Source organism: Dictyostelium discoideum (assembly GCF_000004695.1).
Source record: "Dictyostelium discoideum AX4 chromosome 4 chromosome, whole genome shotgun sequence".
In the NCBI taxonomy this organism is placed as follows: domain Eukaryota; phylum Evosea; class Eumycetozoa; order Dictyosteliales; family Dictyosteliaceae; genus Dictyostelium; species Dictyostelium discoideum.
In genome coordinates, this window is record NC_007090.3 from 1,042,923 (window position 1) to 1,058,499 (window position 15,577).

At 21.9% G+C, this 15,577-nt stretch overlaps 8 protein-coding genes across 8 annotated transcripts; 4 read left to right on the top strand and 4 right to left on the bottom strand.

Annotated features, from left to right (window-relative positions):
- Positions 1-72: 72 nt before the first annotated feature.
- On the top strand, positions 73-1,209 carry DDB_G0283733 (hypothetical protein; the record flags this gene model as incomplete). The annotated part of the gene is made up of 1 exon (XM_633898.1): positions 73-1,209. The coding sequence occupies one exon, from the start codon at positions 73-75 to the stop codon at positions 1,207-1,209; it is 1,137 nt and encodes a 378-aa protein (XP_638990.1).
- Positions 1,210-1,316: 107 nt separating this feature from the next.
- Positions 1,317-2,724, bottom strand: mcfM (mitochondrial substrate carrier family protein; the record flags this gene model as incomplete). The annotated part of the gene is made up of 3 exons (XM_633899.1): positions 1,317-1,616; positions 1,716-2,314; positions 2,703-2,724. The coding sequence occupies 3 exons, from the start codon at positions 2,722-2,724 to the stop codon at positions 1,317-1,319; spliced, it is 921 nt and encodes a 306-aa protein (XP_638991.1).
- A 405-nt stretch (positions 2,725-3,129) lies between these two features.
- Positions 3,130-3,605, top strand: dnajc19 (mitochondrial import inner membrane translocase subunit 14; the record flags this gene model as incomplete). Its single annotated transcript, XM_633900.1, has 2 exons — positions 3,130-3,329; positions 3,464-3,605. The coding sequence occupies 2 exons, from the start codon at positions 3,130-3,132 to the stop codon at positions 3,603-3,605; spliced, it is 342 nt and encodes a 113-aa protein (XP_638992.1).
- Positions 3,606-3,905: 300 nt separating this feature from the next.
- Positions 3,906-4,367, bottom strand: DDB_G0283737 (hypothetical protein; the record flags this gene model as incomplete). Its single annotated transcript, XM_633901.1, has 3 exons — positions 3,906-4,023; positions 4,097-4,246; positions 4,345-4,367. The coding sequence occupies 3 exons, from the start codon at positions 4,365-4,367 to the stop codon at positions 3,906-3,908; spliced, it is 291 nt and encodes a 96-aa protein (XP_638993.1).
- An 803-nt stretch (positions 4,368-5,170) lies between these two features.
- DDB_G0283739 (hypothetical protein) lies at positions 5,171-5,449 on the top strand (the record flags this gene model as incomplete). Its single annotated transcript, XM_633902.1, has 1 exon — positions 5,171-5,449. One exon carries the CDS (start codon positions 5,171-5,173, stop codon positions 5,447-5,449), a length of 279 nt encoding a protein of 92 aa, XP_638994.1.
- A 608-nt stretch (positions 5,450-6,057) lies between these two features.
- On the top strand, positions 6,058-6,761 carry rpl26 (S60 ribosomal protein L26; the record flags this gene model as incomplete). The annotated part of the gene is made up of 2 exons (XM_633903.1): positions 6,058-6,073; positions 6,358-6,761. 2 exons carry the CDS (start codon positions 6,058-6,060, stop codon positions 6,759-6,761), a joined length of 420 nt encoding a protein of 139 aa, XP_638995.1.
- Positions 6,762-7,094: 333 nt separating this feature from the next.
- DDB_G0283753 (hypothetical protein) lies at positions 7,095-9,213 on the bottom strand (the record flags this gene model as incomplete). Its single annotated transcript, XM_633904.1, has 5 exons — positions 7,095-7,367; positions 7,470-8,100; positions 8,208-8,335; positions 8,447-9,033; positions 9,177-9,213. 5 exons carry the CDS (start codon positions 9,211-9,213, stop codon positions 7,095-7,097), a joined length of 1,656 nt encoding a protein of 551 aa, XP_638996.1.
- Positions 9,214-10,241: 1,028 nt separating this feature from the next.
- Positions 10,242-13,403, bottom strand: cdc25 (tyrosine phosphatase; the record flags this gene model as incomplete). The annotated part of the gene is made up of 1 exon (XM_633905.1): positions 10,242-13,403. One exon carries the CDS (start codon positions 13,401-13,403, stop codon positions 10,242-10,244), a length of 3,162 nt encoding a protein of 1,053 aa, XP_638997.1.
- Between the last annotated feature and the right edge of the window lie 2,174 nt (positions 13,404-15,577).

Sequence of the window (15,577 nt, forward strand, 5' to 3'; positions counted from 1 at the left end):
TTGTTAAATTAAAATGAATATAAACAAATAATAATAAAAAATAAATAAACAAACAAATAAATAAATATCAAAATGTATACACAACAAAAACAAACACAAACACAAACACAAAATGTTAACAATAATCAATCACGAATAATACCATCTTCTTTTTCTTTTCAATCATCACAATCAAATAATAAAGTATATAAACCAATACCATTGAAAGAGATGGAATTATTTTTATTCACTATACCAAGTAAAGAAAAGACTTTAATGTTAACAGATTTAGACGAAAATACGACAAAGAAGGATATAGAGATAGCATTTTCAAGGTTTGGTTTAATCTATGATATTGTTGTTTACACAAATAAAAACTCTAAGCGAATATTAGGGTTAATTAAATATTGTCTTGAAAACAGTGCTATATCAGCACTGAATCATCATCATACCATTGAAAAGATAAAAATCAATGGGAGAGAATGTACATCTGTAGTATTATCAAGTTTTAAAAGTGACAAACCCTTTGAAATACCATTTCCAAAATCATTACAAATTATCAATCATCTTTTAGGTTTTAATCAATGGTCTACTGAAATAGATAGATTCGAACATGAATACACTCGAGAGATTTTACTTGAAACTGATTTAAATGGTGTACCACTACAAACACCAATTAGAAAATATGAATCGAAATGGTATGCTTTGGTTTATTCAACATTCAAACAAATTGACGTTAGAATTAGTACAGTTTCACATGGTGTTGGTGAAGACTCTTGTAAGATTGAGGCAACTAGAAATGCTAAAAAGGTTGCAGTTTCAAATTCAAGAAAATTAGCATTCACAAAAATTGGTATACTAATCATTAAGGATCAATCACCAATACCCTGTATATTAGATCAAGACTCAATAGTAGATAGTAGTTCAAATAATTTTAACTCTGATTGTAATCAATATATGTTTGATAATAATTTAATTCAAAATGATGAAAATGAACAACAACAAGAAGAAGAAGAAGAACAACAACAACAAGAAGAATTTGATGAAAATGAATTTCAAAATAATGATATAGATTTCGATTTTGATACCAATGATAGTAACCCAACTGATTTAGATGTTGATGTTGATGTTGACATTGATACTGATGTTGATTTTAGTTCTGATATTAAAATTGATGATTCTAATGTTGATGCAGGTGTTGATATTGATGTTGATATTTCAATACCTTGAAAAAATAAAATAAATAAATAAATAAAATAAAATAAATAAAAGAATAGATATATATATATATATATATATATATTAAATAATAATAAAAATAATAATAAATATTTATTTTATTCATTTATAATATAATTAAAACTTTTTTTAATTTCTTCATATAATAATAAAGTAATTGAAGTATTTGGTATAACTTTTAATGTATTTGGTACTAAACCACGATAAAATCCTATTATACCTTCATTCTTTAAAATTTTAAATATAACATCTTTTGTTCCATTGTATACTCTAACATTATTTTGATTTGGTATATTTCTTTCATCTTGTAATCTAGTCTTTACAACTTGAAATGGATATAAAATTGTACTTGCTAAAAATTTTGAAATACTACTTGCTATAAAAATTTCTGATGCATTCTATATAATATATATATATAAATTTATAATTAATAATAGATTATTTACTTTTTTTTTATTTATATATATATATATGAATTAAAATAAAATAATTCTTACTAATGAATCTAATGATTTACCAGAATTTGAAGAGAAATAAAATTTAATATGTTCATATGAAGACATTTGAATACCACCATGAAATGTTAACCATAATGATGGAATTACGCCTTTATATAAACCTTTGAAACCTTCAACTTTAACAGTTTTTTTAATTCCATCAAATATACCTGTATAATAATTTGCAGAACCAGGTGTTTGTAATTGCATACGTGTTTTAATTAAAAATATTGGATTCGTTATGAAAACTTGGGTTGCACTAGCACCAACTGCGCAAATGAAATGATCAAATGTATTTAATTGTGTAACGTTGTATTTGGATTTTAATATATTTTTATAGGCTTCGTAAAAGTGCATATAGGTTCCCCATGCTATTCCACTAGCAACAATTGTTGGTGATGATCCTCTCCAAAATTGTTTAATTCCTTCATTCTTTAAAACGTTTTTACATGTATCAATAACTCCAACCCTTTTAAATTTATTTAAATCACCTCCACTTGCAAATCCACTGCCTTGTAACCTAATTTTTAAAAAATCAAATGGTTGTAAAAATGCTGTTGCAACTGTTGATCCTAATAATGCTGATGTTCCTTCAACATCTTTTTATTTTTAAAAAAAAAATAAAAATAAAAAAACATAAAAAAAAAAATCAAACAAATAATAATTAATATATTTAAAGTAATAATTGATAATTGATAGTATTTAATATACATACAAGGTTGAAATAAAGACATTGTAGGACTAATTTTTGAATTTCTCTGATTTGTTAAAAGAGGTGTTAAAATATTATTAAAAAATTTGGATTGTTCAAAATTTTCAAAAAATAAAAAAAAAAAAAATAAATTAAAAAAAAAAATAAAAATCTTTTTTTTTTCGTTTTTTGTCCCAAAATATCGTTTCGTTATTTGTTTTAGGTAAAAATTTTAAAAAATAAAAAAAAACATTTATTTATTATAATTATTATTTTATTATTTTTATTATTATTACTATTATTTAATATATATCTCATTATAAAACATACAATTTTATTTTCAATAAAAAAAAAAAAAAAAAAAAAAAAAAAAAACTATTAATAATAACTAGTTATATTAATTTTTTTAAAATATAGCCTATTTATCCAAATTTTCTATTTTTTTTTTTTTTTTACTCAACAAAAATGATTTATTTGTTTGATCAAAAAAAAAAAAAAAAAAGGTTTCGTTTTGTGAAATTAAAAAAAAATAAAAAATAAAAAAAAAATAAATTACGGGGTTTTTTTTTTTTTTTTTTTTTTTTATTTCATTTTTAATTTTTATTTTTTTTATTTTTTTTATTTTTTTTTTTTTATATACCCACCACATACACAACAATAATATTTATTAATAAAGCAGTCGATTTAAAAAAAAAAAAAAAAGAAATATAAATAATAATAAAAATGGCAACCCCAATTATTGTTGGAGCAACCATTGCAGGTATTGCATATTCAAGTAGATTTTTAATTAGAGTTATTCAAAGAGCAAAATCAAAACAACTTTTTGAAATGGTTTCAACACCAGGTTTCACTGTTGAAACTATTGAAGATGGTTTCGAAAATAAAATGACTCCTGCTGAAGCTGCAAATATTTTAGGTTTAAAGTAAGTTTTTTATTTTACTATAAATAAATTTCATTTTCTATTATTTTTATTTTTATAACCCCCCTTTTTTTTACAATAAAAATACTAATATTTAACTAAAATTACAATCTAATTTTGAATTATTGATTATATAGAGAAGAATCAACAAAAGAAGAAATTAAAATTAGACATAAACTTTTAATGATTAAAAACCATCCAGATAAGGGTGGTTCCTCTTATTTAGCAACCAAAATTAATGAAGCAAGAAATGTTCTTTCTTCTAAAAACAGCAATTAGTTGTTGATCGAATTTAAAATATAAATAAAATAAATAAAAAAAAAAGAAGAAAAGGATCCTTTTTTTCTCTCGAATTTGTACAAATTAAAAACCCTCAAGAGATATTAATATTATAAAAAAAAGATATTGTTTTATCATTTCCAATTTTAAATTATTGTTTTTTTTTTTTTTTTATTGTTTGTTTAATATACAAAAAAAATGTTATTAATCTTTTTTATTTTTTATTATCTTTTTTTTTTAATTTTATTTTTATTTTATTTTTATATCACACGCACATATTTGTATTTATAATTAAAATTTTTAACCTCCATGTAAAGTTGAAATGAAAATGATTGTATCTTTATCTTCTACATTGTATGAGATACCACCAAATAATTCCCAATCTGCGTCATTAATTAAAACTAAAATACCTGGACGACTATTTTTTTTTTTTTTTTTATAATTAGTAAAAAAAAAAAAAAATAATAATAATGGATTTTATATATACTTACACTGTATCATCAACTACAAATAACTCTGATCTTTCTTTGAGTAAGTTATCTCTCATATATAAAATTAAATCTTTTAATGGAATTTCATTCTTATCTGAAAATTCAATTTCGTGTACTTTCTTTTTATCAAATAATAATTCTAATCCACCACTAAAAATAATAATTTTTTTTTTTTTTAATAAATTATTATTATTATTATATTAGTATTACTATTATTATAAGAAGATTTATTAAATTAAGATATATACCTTAATTCAATTTTAACTTTCATTTTATATTCTATTTATATCAATTAAATTTTGAAAAAAAAAAAAAAAAAAATAAAGCAAAAAAAAAAAAAAAAAAAAAAAAGGTTTTGTTTTTCTCGAGTTTTTTTTAATTTCCATTTTTTTATTGATAAAAACCTTAAAATTTGGCACTTAAAAAAAAAAAAAAAAAAAAAAAATTATTTTTCATTTTATTTTTTTTTTAACAATGATCCAAGAGCACCATCATTGAATGGTCATGATAACCCATCAGTTAATAATATGATCACTTCTGTCTCTTTCATATCAAATCCAACTACTAGATTATTATTGGCATTCATTTGGTGATTGGAATTTAGATAAATCAAATCATGTAATTTCTTTATCACTAAATGATAATTAATGGTATTCAATTAATACATGTAATATTAATGCTTAACAAATGGATACAGATATGATTGCAAAAACCACAATAACTATATCAATAACAGTTGTGCAACAACAACAAAACAACAATGGCAACAACAGCAATCAATAAAGGTACATTAATTGAAGATAGCGTTAATAGTTCATTAAAGATTTTATGCTCAGCATTATTTAATCCACCAAATTGGTGAATACTTTGTAGGGTCATCCAACTACAATACCTTTGAGATTATTACAAGTGATTATAATAATAATAATAGTATATTGGCATAACAACAGCAACAGCAACAGCAACAGCAACAGCAACAGCAACAAACAACAACCACAAACAACAGGAAACTACTTTCACAATTCCAAAATAAATTGGAGACTCAAATACCACACCCACCAAATTCATTAGATAATGCAACTCCAATTACTACATCCACTGCAATTGGTGAGGATTGTAAACCTCTGTAATCATTCCAACCATATCGTTGATATGAAGAAGCAATTTAAAACCATCGCAATCTATCATAGGACTTGTATGCAAAATAAAGTCCCAAACTTTTATTTGGAGAAACTTGATCGTATTCAAGTCACTGTCATTTGTATCAATGAGTATGCTGCAAGATATCGATTGGTTGATATCATTTATGATCCATCAGAGTTTGACACATTCGTCGTTATCTTATGGAAGTAAAAATGCAAACAATATCAAAAAGTTGTAAACCAGTTTACCATCACTACTACCACAGAATTCAGAGTTTGAAACTCGTTATTTTATTCTTGATTTAAAAATTAAAAAAAATAATAAAAAATAATAAAAAAAAAAAAAAAAAAAAAGTAATAACCTTTTAATTTAAATATTTTATTTTTATTTGTTTATTTTTATTTTAAATTGACCAAGAAAATATTTTTAAACTTTTTTTTTTTTTCTGTTTATATTTTTTAATCAAATTTCCAAAAAGTAAAAAAAAAAAAAAAAGAAAAATACAATAAATTACCAAAGAGATAATAAAAAAAAAATAATAATAATAATAATAATAATAAAATCTATTTTTTGATTACATTTAAAATATAAATAAATGTTTTAGTATATAAATAAAATTTTTTTTTAAAAAAAAAAAAAAATGTAACGTTTATTCATTCCTGTTATGACCACAACAGAAATGAAAACGTGCGTTTTTTTAAAAAAAAAAAAATTACAAAAAACCGCTACTTTTCGCTTTTTTTTTTTATAAAACAAAATTTCAACTTTTTCCAAAATTTTTTTTTTTTTTGATTTTTTCCACTCTAACGTACCTAAAAATGAAAAGAAACACTAGTATGTATCTTTATATCACATATCCTAATTCACCTTCAATCTATCAAAATAAATAGAGAGATAATTATTGATAATATTAGACTATCAATCTAATAATCTTCACTATCAATCAATCACAAAATAATCTTTCACACTACCTATCCATTATCATTATATATCATCTTTCACCATTCACACATTATCTATAAAACACATTATCGTCATGCGCAATCATATGAATAATACTCTATGATTGTTATTAACATTATAATGTTTAAATACTTATTATAATGTTATCTACACAGACGTCAGCTCATCCCGTAGAAAGTCAAGAAAAGCACACTTCACCGCCTCATCAGGTGAAAGACGTATCCGTATGTCTGCTGCTTTATCTCACGATTTAAGAACTAAATACAACGTTAGATCTCTTCCAATCAGAAAAGACGACGAAGTCCGTGTTGTCTGTGGTGATAACAAGAATCACGAAGGTAAAGTTGTTGCCTGTTACAGAAAGAAATACGTCATCCACATTGACAAACTTACCGTCACCAAAACCAACGGTAACACTGCTCAAATTGGTGTCAGTCCATCAAATGTCATCTTAACTAAATTAAAATTAGATAAAGACAGAAAAGCTTTATTAGAAAGAAAAAACAGAACCGTCGCTGCTGATAAGGGTAAAGTCAAAGTCTCTGCTGACGTCAACTAAATTAAATAAATTATTTTAGGTGAAATACAAATTAAATTTGGTTTATAGTGTTTATTTATTTTAGTTTATTTTATGTGATAAAAAAAGAAAAAGAAAGAAAACAAAGAATAATATATCTAAATTTATTTTATTTAATAATTTCATACGAGTGACTTTCAACTCTTTTTTTTTTGTTATTTTTTTTGTTTTTTTTTTCACATATTATTGCAAATGAAGGATACTAATTATAATTTGTCAATTTTAAACTATTATAATTTTAAAACTATTATATTGTTTATTGTTGTGTTATTATAATATTGAGTATTGTAGTAATTGTTTTTTTGAATTAATTTATTACATCATATGATAGTCAGCTTCGATATCTATATCGTCAGATGTCTCACCACCAGTTTCATCAATTTCTTCATATTCATAATCACGACTTGAATCATAATCTGGTTCATTATCAAATATTGAGAAAATTGGATTTTCCATTTGAGATGTCATCTTTTTTGATCTTTCAACAAAATCATTAAAATCATCTTTGGTCTTGCAAAAGAAAGCAACTACCAATGATGGGTCAACTTCTGAAACATGTGTTCTCTTTGTGGTGCTACAAAAGAAGGTCTATTTTTTTAATGACAATAATAATAATAAAATGATGTTAATAAAAAGTTTGAAATATATCAACTGTTATTAATGTTGTTGTTTATAATAATTTTCACTCACATTTAAAGGGAATTTAGAACCATTTTCAACTTCTATATGATTTTGAACAGTATGTGGATCTAAATAAAATAAGTTATCATCTTGTGCAGCGATAAAATAAAGTGATGCTCTTGGTTTTCCACCAACAACACCAAGATTTTGAGGAAACTTAAAGATTTCTAACAATGAAGAATGATAAATACTATTTAATCCATCCAAACCTAATCTCATTGGAATTAAAATTAATAATGGTTCCCAAGTTTCATCATTATCTTTGTTGTTGTTTTCACTTATTTCATCTTTACTTTCATCATCAATTTTATCTTGTTTTTCATTCACATTGCTACTATCATTTATTATATTATTATTATTATTATTATTATTATTATTATTATTATTATTATTATTATTATTATTATTATTATCATCAATATTATTCTTATCCACATTTTCATTATGTTTTTCATCATTAATTTTATCATCACCATTATCTGTTGATGACTCTATTTGTTGTTGTTTTTGTTGTTGTTCAGTGGATGATGTTTTTTTCTTTTTAGAAGAAATATTTAAAAGTTGGTCTATATACAATGAACCATCCTCTGAAATGAAAACTGATATATTACATTGATCATAATTTCTTGAGACAAGAATCCTTTTTTTTTTTTTTTTTTTTTTAATAAAAGTAAATTAGAAACATTATTCAAAAAAAAAAAAAAAAAAAAAATAAAATAAAATAAAATAAAATAAATATAAACTTACTTTATTGTTTGAGAAATGATGGATGGTGCGAACCATTCACCAATATTCTTTCCAAGGTTTTGGCCCTCCATGGCAATGTTATGAATAGAAAATGGAGCCGATGGTTTATCTAAAAACATTGAAATAATCTATAAAAAATAATAAAAGAAAAAAAAAAAAAAGAATTAATAAATTTTGATTTTTCTTTTTTTTTTTTTTTTTTTTTTTTTTTTTTAAAAAATCATTACATTATTATATACATCTGGATGAGTTGCACTTGAGGATCTTTTCCATTCATCGCCAAGTATATTATGGAGTAATACATTTGATAATAACATTTGACCAGATCTAAGCATGCAACCCCAACCACAATCATTATCATACATTGTGTCATCAATGCAAGGAAATCCTTGACGGTATGTAAACCAGAGAACTCTGGTAGTGAAATCATTTAAAAATTCTTTAATAAATAATTGATTTTGATTATTATTATTATTATTATTGTTATTGTTATTCTCCTGTTGAGAGTTAATAGAAGTGGGTGTTATTGTTGGTGAAGGATCTATATTGTTACTATTTGGGTTGTTGTGGTTATTGTTATTTACATTTTCATTACCAACAATATCATCATTTGCTTCATTTTTTATTTCTAAATTATCTGCTGTTGATGTTGTTGTTGTTGTTGTTGGATCAATATTACTGCTATTTTCGCCAATATTGCTATTTATATTATTTATTGTAGTAATTAATCGATTCAATTTCAACAAGTTCTCTGCTAATGACGGTCTATATTCATTGTCAAACATCCATATTGGTGAATTTGAAAATTGTGGTTGTGCAAGAGTATCTAAATTTTTTTTTTTTTTAAGGGGATTGTGTTAAAATTAAAATTAAACAAACTAAAAAAAAAAAAAAAAATTATTTTTTATTTTTTATTTTTTATTTTTATTTTTATTTTTATTTTTATTTCTTTTTAAAAATAATACATACTACCCGCAGCACCTCTAATTAAATAGAGACAGTTCATCATTAACCTCCTTGGTAATGAACTAAAATTGATGTTTGATAATGAATCTATTTTCGCTTAATCCCTTTTTTCTTTCAAAAAAGAAAAAAAAAAAAAGTTTTAATTATTATTATTATTGTTGTTGGTTGTTGTTGGTTGTTTTTTACTGTTATTGTTGTTGCTTTTATTAATTCTATAAAATTAGGTCAAAGTTTTAATTTGACTTGGTTTCTGTTCACTCAAAACACATTGATATTTGGACAATAACTATAAAAAAAAAAAAAAAAAAAAGAAAGAAAATAGAAAAATAAAAAATTTTTTATAGGTGAAATAATAGTAGTAAATAGTGGTACTAATGTGTTTTTTTTTTTTGTGTGTGTGTTTTTTTTTGAGTTTTTGTTTGTAATAAAATATTTTTTTTTTTTTAATTTTTTATTTTTTTTTTTTTTTATATTAAAAAAAAGAAAAAAAAAAATAAAAAAAAAATAAAAAAAAAATAAAAAAAAAAAAAATATTTTTTTTAAATTATTCTTGTGAAAATATCTTATTTTTTTTTTTTATAAATAAATATTATTTTTTTTTATAAATAAATATTTAATTTTGGAAACCAATAATTATAAAAAAAAAAAAAAAAGTATATATTAAATTTAGAAAAAAAAAAAAAAAAGTAATCAAAATAAAATATTTTCTATTTTTATTTTTTACTCCCAATTTTTTTGTTTAAAAAAAAAATGAAAAAAAAAAAAAAAAAAAAAAAAAAAAAATAGAAATAAAAAAAAAAAAAATTTAATTTTTATAAGAAAAATTTTATTTAAGGTAATTTTGTAATTGGTGTGTGTGTGATGTATGATGAAGTGTGTGAATTAACTATTTTATGTTTTTTTTTTTTTTTTTTCCCGGTTTTTTTTTTTTTTTTTTTTTTTTTTTTTCCTGATTTTTTTTGGAAACCCCCAATTATTAAAAAAAAAAAAAAAAAAAACAAGGATCCAATCCAAGTTTTAATTCTTTCTTTTAATTAATTTAAAAGGGGTTTTTTTTTTTTAGTTTTTTTAAACATGAAAAGAATGAGATCTATTCTTAAAAGCTTTAATATTTCTAATTGTAATTTTTTCTTTTTTCTTTTTTTCTTCTTCTTCTTTCAAGTTTGCTTGGTATAATTTATCATCCATTCTGATGTAATTACCTTCACACATATCACCTTGGAAACTTTCAAAGAATTTCTTATAACCTCCATTTAATAGATAAATCTCAGGATAGTGAATATTTGGATACTCATTATGTTCACGATCCAACTCTCTAAATAGAGAATAACAATCTGGAGCTCTCTTTGAAGAGAATTCACAATGGAAAATGATGACATGTTGTTGATTTTTTGGTGTTGGAAACTTAAAGAATCTATCCAATACCATTTGTCTTGAACCAGTTGGTGGAATATTAATTGCATTTTTAATATGTCCACCATCATATTCATATTTATATCTACAATCAACAACGGTAATAATAGCATTAATAAGAGTTGGATTCTTTAAAAGTTCATAAACTGATTCTGATGAAACTCCATTATAACCTTGACGACCTGATAATTGTTTTAATAATTTTGCTTTAAATTGATCATCCTGTTGATCTTGATCTTGTGTTAAATTATTATTATTATTACTATTGCTAATATTACGTTGTTGTTGTTGTTCAATAATTTTAGCAATATTACTATTTACATTATTAATTTTATCTAATTTGTTAGTATCATTTTCATTTTCATTATTATTGTTAGTATTTGAAGTATCAACTGGTTTTGGTAATGAATTTGAAGAAATATGAATATCAGGTGATTGTCTTGAAATAAAAGATGATGACATTGATAGAGGACGTGGTGGACGTTGTGAACTAATAGAGTTTGAACGTGAAAAATATGAAGAGATATTATTATTATTATTATTATTATTATTATTATTATTATTTAAATTTGCATTACTATTCAAATTTTGTTGAATAGCAGCCAAAGTATTTGTTACAGAAATGGTGGTTGTGGTGGTGGTGGTTGATGATGATGATGATGATGAGTTAGAAGTGGTGTTGGTAGTATTTTCAATTAAAACATTTTGTTGTTTTGGAGAGGATGAAGGTGAAATTAAACCGGTTGAACTAGTATTATTATTATTGGTTTGAGTAGAAAAACAAGAACTATCTTCATCAAGCAAATGTGAAGAAAATTTTGTGAAATCCAAACAAGTTCTAGAACGTTTACCGGTTTGTTGACTATTACTGATACTATTAAAAATAGCTGATGAGTTTGGTGAGTGAAATGATAATTTACTTGGAGTTTTATATGGTGATCCTGAAATTTGATCTAAACTAGTATTTGGTGAATCATCTCTATCTTCACTGGTTGATTGATTATTTAAATTATTACTATTGGTTCCATTATTATTATTATTATTATTATTATTATTATTATTATTATTATTATTATTATTATTATTATTATTATTATTATTATTATTATTATTATTATTTATATTATTAAAAATTCTATTTACAAGTGGAGTTGGTACCATTGGTGATAATTCAGGACTTGATGGGTAATATTGTTGTTGATAAGGTGAAAGAAAAGATAAAGAAGATTGAGAACGTTCACGAGTTTGAACTATTGGAATTGATTGAGATGGTGATGATGATGGTGAGTTGTGATGTTGTCTCATTGAACTTACGAGTAAAGGTGGATTTAAAAGTACAGTGGCAGATCTACCCAAATGTAGGTAGGTTGTAGAGTTTGTTGCATTCAATGATGATGATAATGATAGTGATAATGATGGATTAATTGGTGTTGGTGTTGGTCTAACCAATTGAATTGGTGTTGGTGGTGTATCATCCTCATCATCCTCACCTCCTTCCTCATCTGATAAACATAATGATCTATTATAACTATATTCTTTAACTGGTGTACTAATCAATACAATTGATTCATCATTAATTGAAATGTTACTATTATCATTATTATTATTATTATTATTATTATTATTATTATTATTATTATTATTATTATTATTATTATTATTATTATTACTATTTTCTAATAGAGAAAATAATGATGGAGCTGAAGAAGATAACATTTGTGGTGGTAATGAATTTGAACTATTAAATTTATGTGGAATTGAATTTGAAGATAATGAATGAGCAACTGTTGGAATTGTTGGTCTATCTTGATTTAAATTATTATTATTATTATTATTATTATTATTATTATTATTATTATTATTATTATTATTATTATTATTAATAATAGTCATATTGTTATTTTCAACACTATTTGAACTTTTACCATCAAAAGTTGAAGATTCATCAGTTGACTTAGTATTATTATTTTTATTTTTATTATCATTGGTGGTGGTATCAATATCAAATTGATGAAAATCTGAAATACAAAAAGTTTTAGATCTATAAGTCATAACATCTGGATCGCTCATACCCAAAAATGTTGATAAATCAGTGGTTGATCTTGAGTGTTTTGGTGAATCGGCATGTAAAGAGAGACTATAAAAGTTTTTTGATAAAATTTGAGAATTTCTCTGTTTTTTTTGTGGATTTTCACCATTATTGGTATTATTATTATTATTATTAATATTATTGGTATTAATATTATTATTGCTATTATCGTTATTATTATTATTATTATTATTATTATTATTATTATTATTATTATTATTATTATTTATACTATTATTAGAGGAAATAGTATTTGACGCTATTAAATTTGGATCCTCTAAAAAAGTTGAGGAACTTGGAGTTGAAATTTCACTACTACATGAACTACTTGAGTTTGAGTGAAATCTTGGGGAAACACCACGTGGTGATAGTGGCCTAAAGCCAATTGAAAAAATATTATTATTATTATTATTACTACTTGTAGTGGTACTATTTAAGGTTTTGGTTTGAATTTTTAATGGAAAACTATTAACATTACTATTAATATTTGACTGGTTTATACTATTTTCTTTATTTGATTCGATATCAAAATTGGAATTAAATTTATTGTTATTATTATTATTATTATTATTATTAATATTATTAATATTATTATTAGCAGGAGTAAAGGTAATGGTGGCAGCAGTGGTGGTATTATTATTTATGGCAGTGGAGATACTGTTAGCAGCAGCGGTGTTTGAAGAATTTGGAAATTCAATCTCAAATGATTGATTTTCTGTTGGTCCCATGTTTTATTTTTCTTTTTCTTTTATTTTTTTTTTTTTTTTTTTTTTTTTTTTTTTTTTTTTAATTATAATTATTATTAGTTTACTAGTTTATTATTATTATGATATTTTTATTAGGAAATGTAAAAAATAAAAAATAAAAAATAAAATTTATTTTATTTTATTTTTTTTTTTTGATATTTGTGGAAAAAAAAAAAAAACTAAAAGTAATTAATTAATTATTTATTTATTCAATAAATATTTGGTAATAAAAAAAAAAAATTAGTATATATTTTTTTAAATTTTTTTATGTTAATTTTTATTAATTTATTAATTTATTTATATTTATTTATTATTATCTGGATAAAATTTAATAAAAATTTAATGGGATTGAGAAATACGAAAATAACTCTTTGGTGGTTGTTGTTATTTTTATATGGAGTTTTATGTGTGTGTGATTTGACTTTACAAAATAATTAAAATAATTAAAATAGATATAAATTTAATTTAAATTAAATATGAACACAACTAATATTTTTTTTTTTTTTTTATTATTTAAATAAAATTTTTTTTTTTTTTTTTTTTTTTTTTTTTTTCTTTTTTTATATCGATAACAATAAATTGATAAAAAACACTTTCAAATAATTAAGTGCTATTTTTTTTTTATTATTGTTATTTTAATCAATTAAAGATACAAACAAAGGGGTTATGAAGTTGTGTGCTAAAAAAAAAATGAAAAAAAAAAATAAAAAAATAAAAATTTTCACAAAACATCCACACAAAATTTAAATTCCAGGTTTTTCAAAAAAAAAAAAAAAAAACAACGGCTAAATTGAGATCTAAAAAAGTGGGTAAATTCTTTTTTGCTATTGTTTCCATTTTTTTTTTTTTTTAATTTTTTTTTTTATGCATTTGATGTGAATGTACTAGTAAAAAACATATTTTAGGAATGGGTGCAAAGACGATCCAAAAAAAAAAAAAAAAAAAAAAAAAAATGAATTAAAAAAAAAAAATGAATTAAAAAAAAAAAAGATATGCAACCCAATGTTTAATAACATACTTTGTGTTGTTGCATAGGAAATTAAATTAAATTAAATAAATTAAATTAAATAGAATAGTAGAAAAATAATAATAATAATAATAATAATAATAATAATAATAATAATAATAATAATAATAAAAAACAGTTAAAAATGATGAAACTGATTATTTTATAATATTATTAAGTTACAGCTATTATTATTACTACTATCATTAATATTATTTTTTTTTTTTTTTTTATTTTTATTTTTTTTGAAATTTGGTAAATACAATAATTATGCACACAATAAAATATTTTTTTTTTATTAAAATTGAAAGGAAAAAAAAAAAAAAAAACCAAAAAAGCACAATATTATTTTTTTAAAAATTAATGGAATGATTGGGATAATAAATCTGATTAAACACTACTTTATGTTTATATATATATATATATATATAAATATTTAATTTTTAATTTTTTTTTTTTATAAAAACTTGCAACACATACTTTTTTTTTAAAAAAAACAAAACATGATCTTCAAAAAGAGAAAAGAAAAAGAGAAAAAAAAAAAAAAAAAAAAAAAATTAAAAAACAAGCCGTAGGCAAAAAAAAAAAAAAAAAAAAAAAAAAAAAATAAAAATAAAAAAAAAGTTTTTTTTTTTTTTTGAAGTTTAAGAAATAAAAAAAATGGCCCGGGGTTTTTAAAAAAAAAAATCCCATAGTTTTAATGGGCGAAAAAACCCCCTTTATAAATTTTTTGGGGGGAAGAAAAAAAAAAAAAAAAAAAAAAAAAAAAAAAAAAATCTTTTTGTGGGGATGTGGTTATAAAAAAAAAAAAAAAATAATTAAGTGATAGACAATGAAAATGGGAAAAGAAAAAAAAAAAAAAAAAAAAAAAAGAGATCGCAGAGGAAATGGTGCTTACCTGATCTTAAAAAAAAAAAAAAAAAAAAATAAAATTAAAAATAAAATAAAATTAAAAATAAAATTAAATTAAAAAAATATATATCTTTTTTTAATTGAAAATGAAAAGTGATCGAAAAAAAAAAAAAAAAAAATCTGCAAAAATGACAAGTTTCATAAAAAAAAAAAAATTCCACAAAAACCAAACGACAAAAAAAAAAAAAATTTTTAAAAAAAGAGATATTATTGGCTCCCAATTTATTTTACCTAAAAA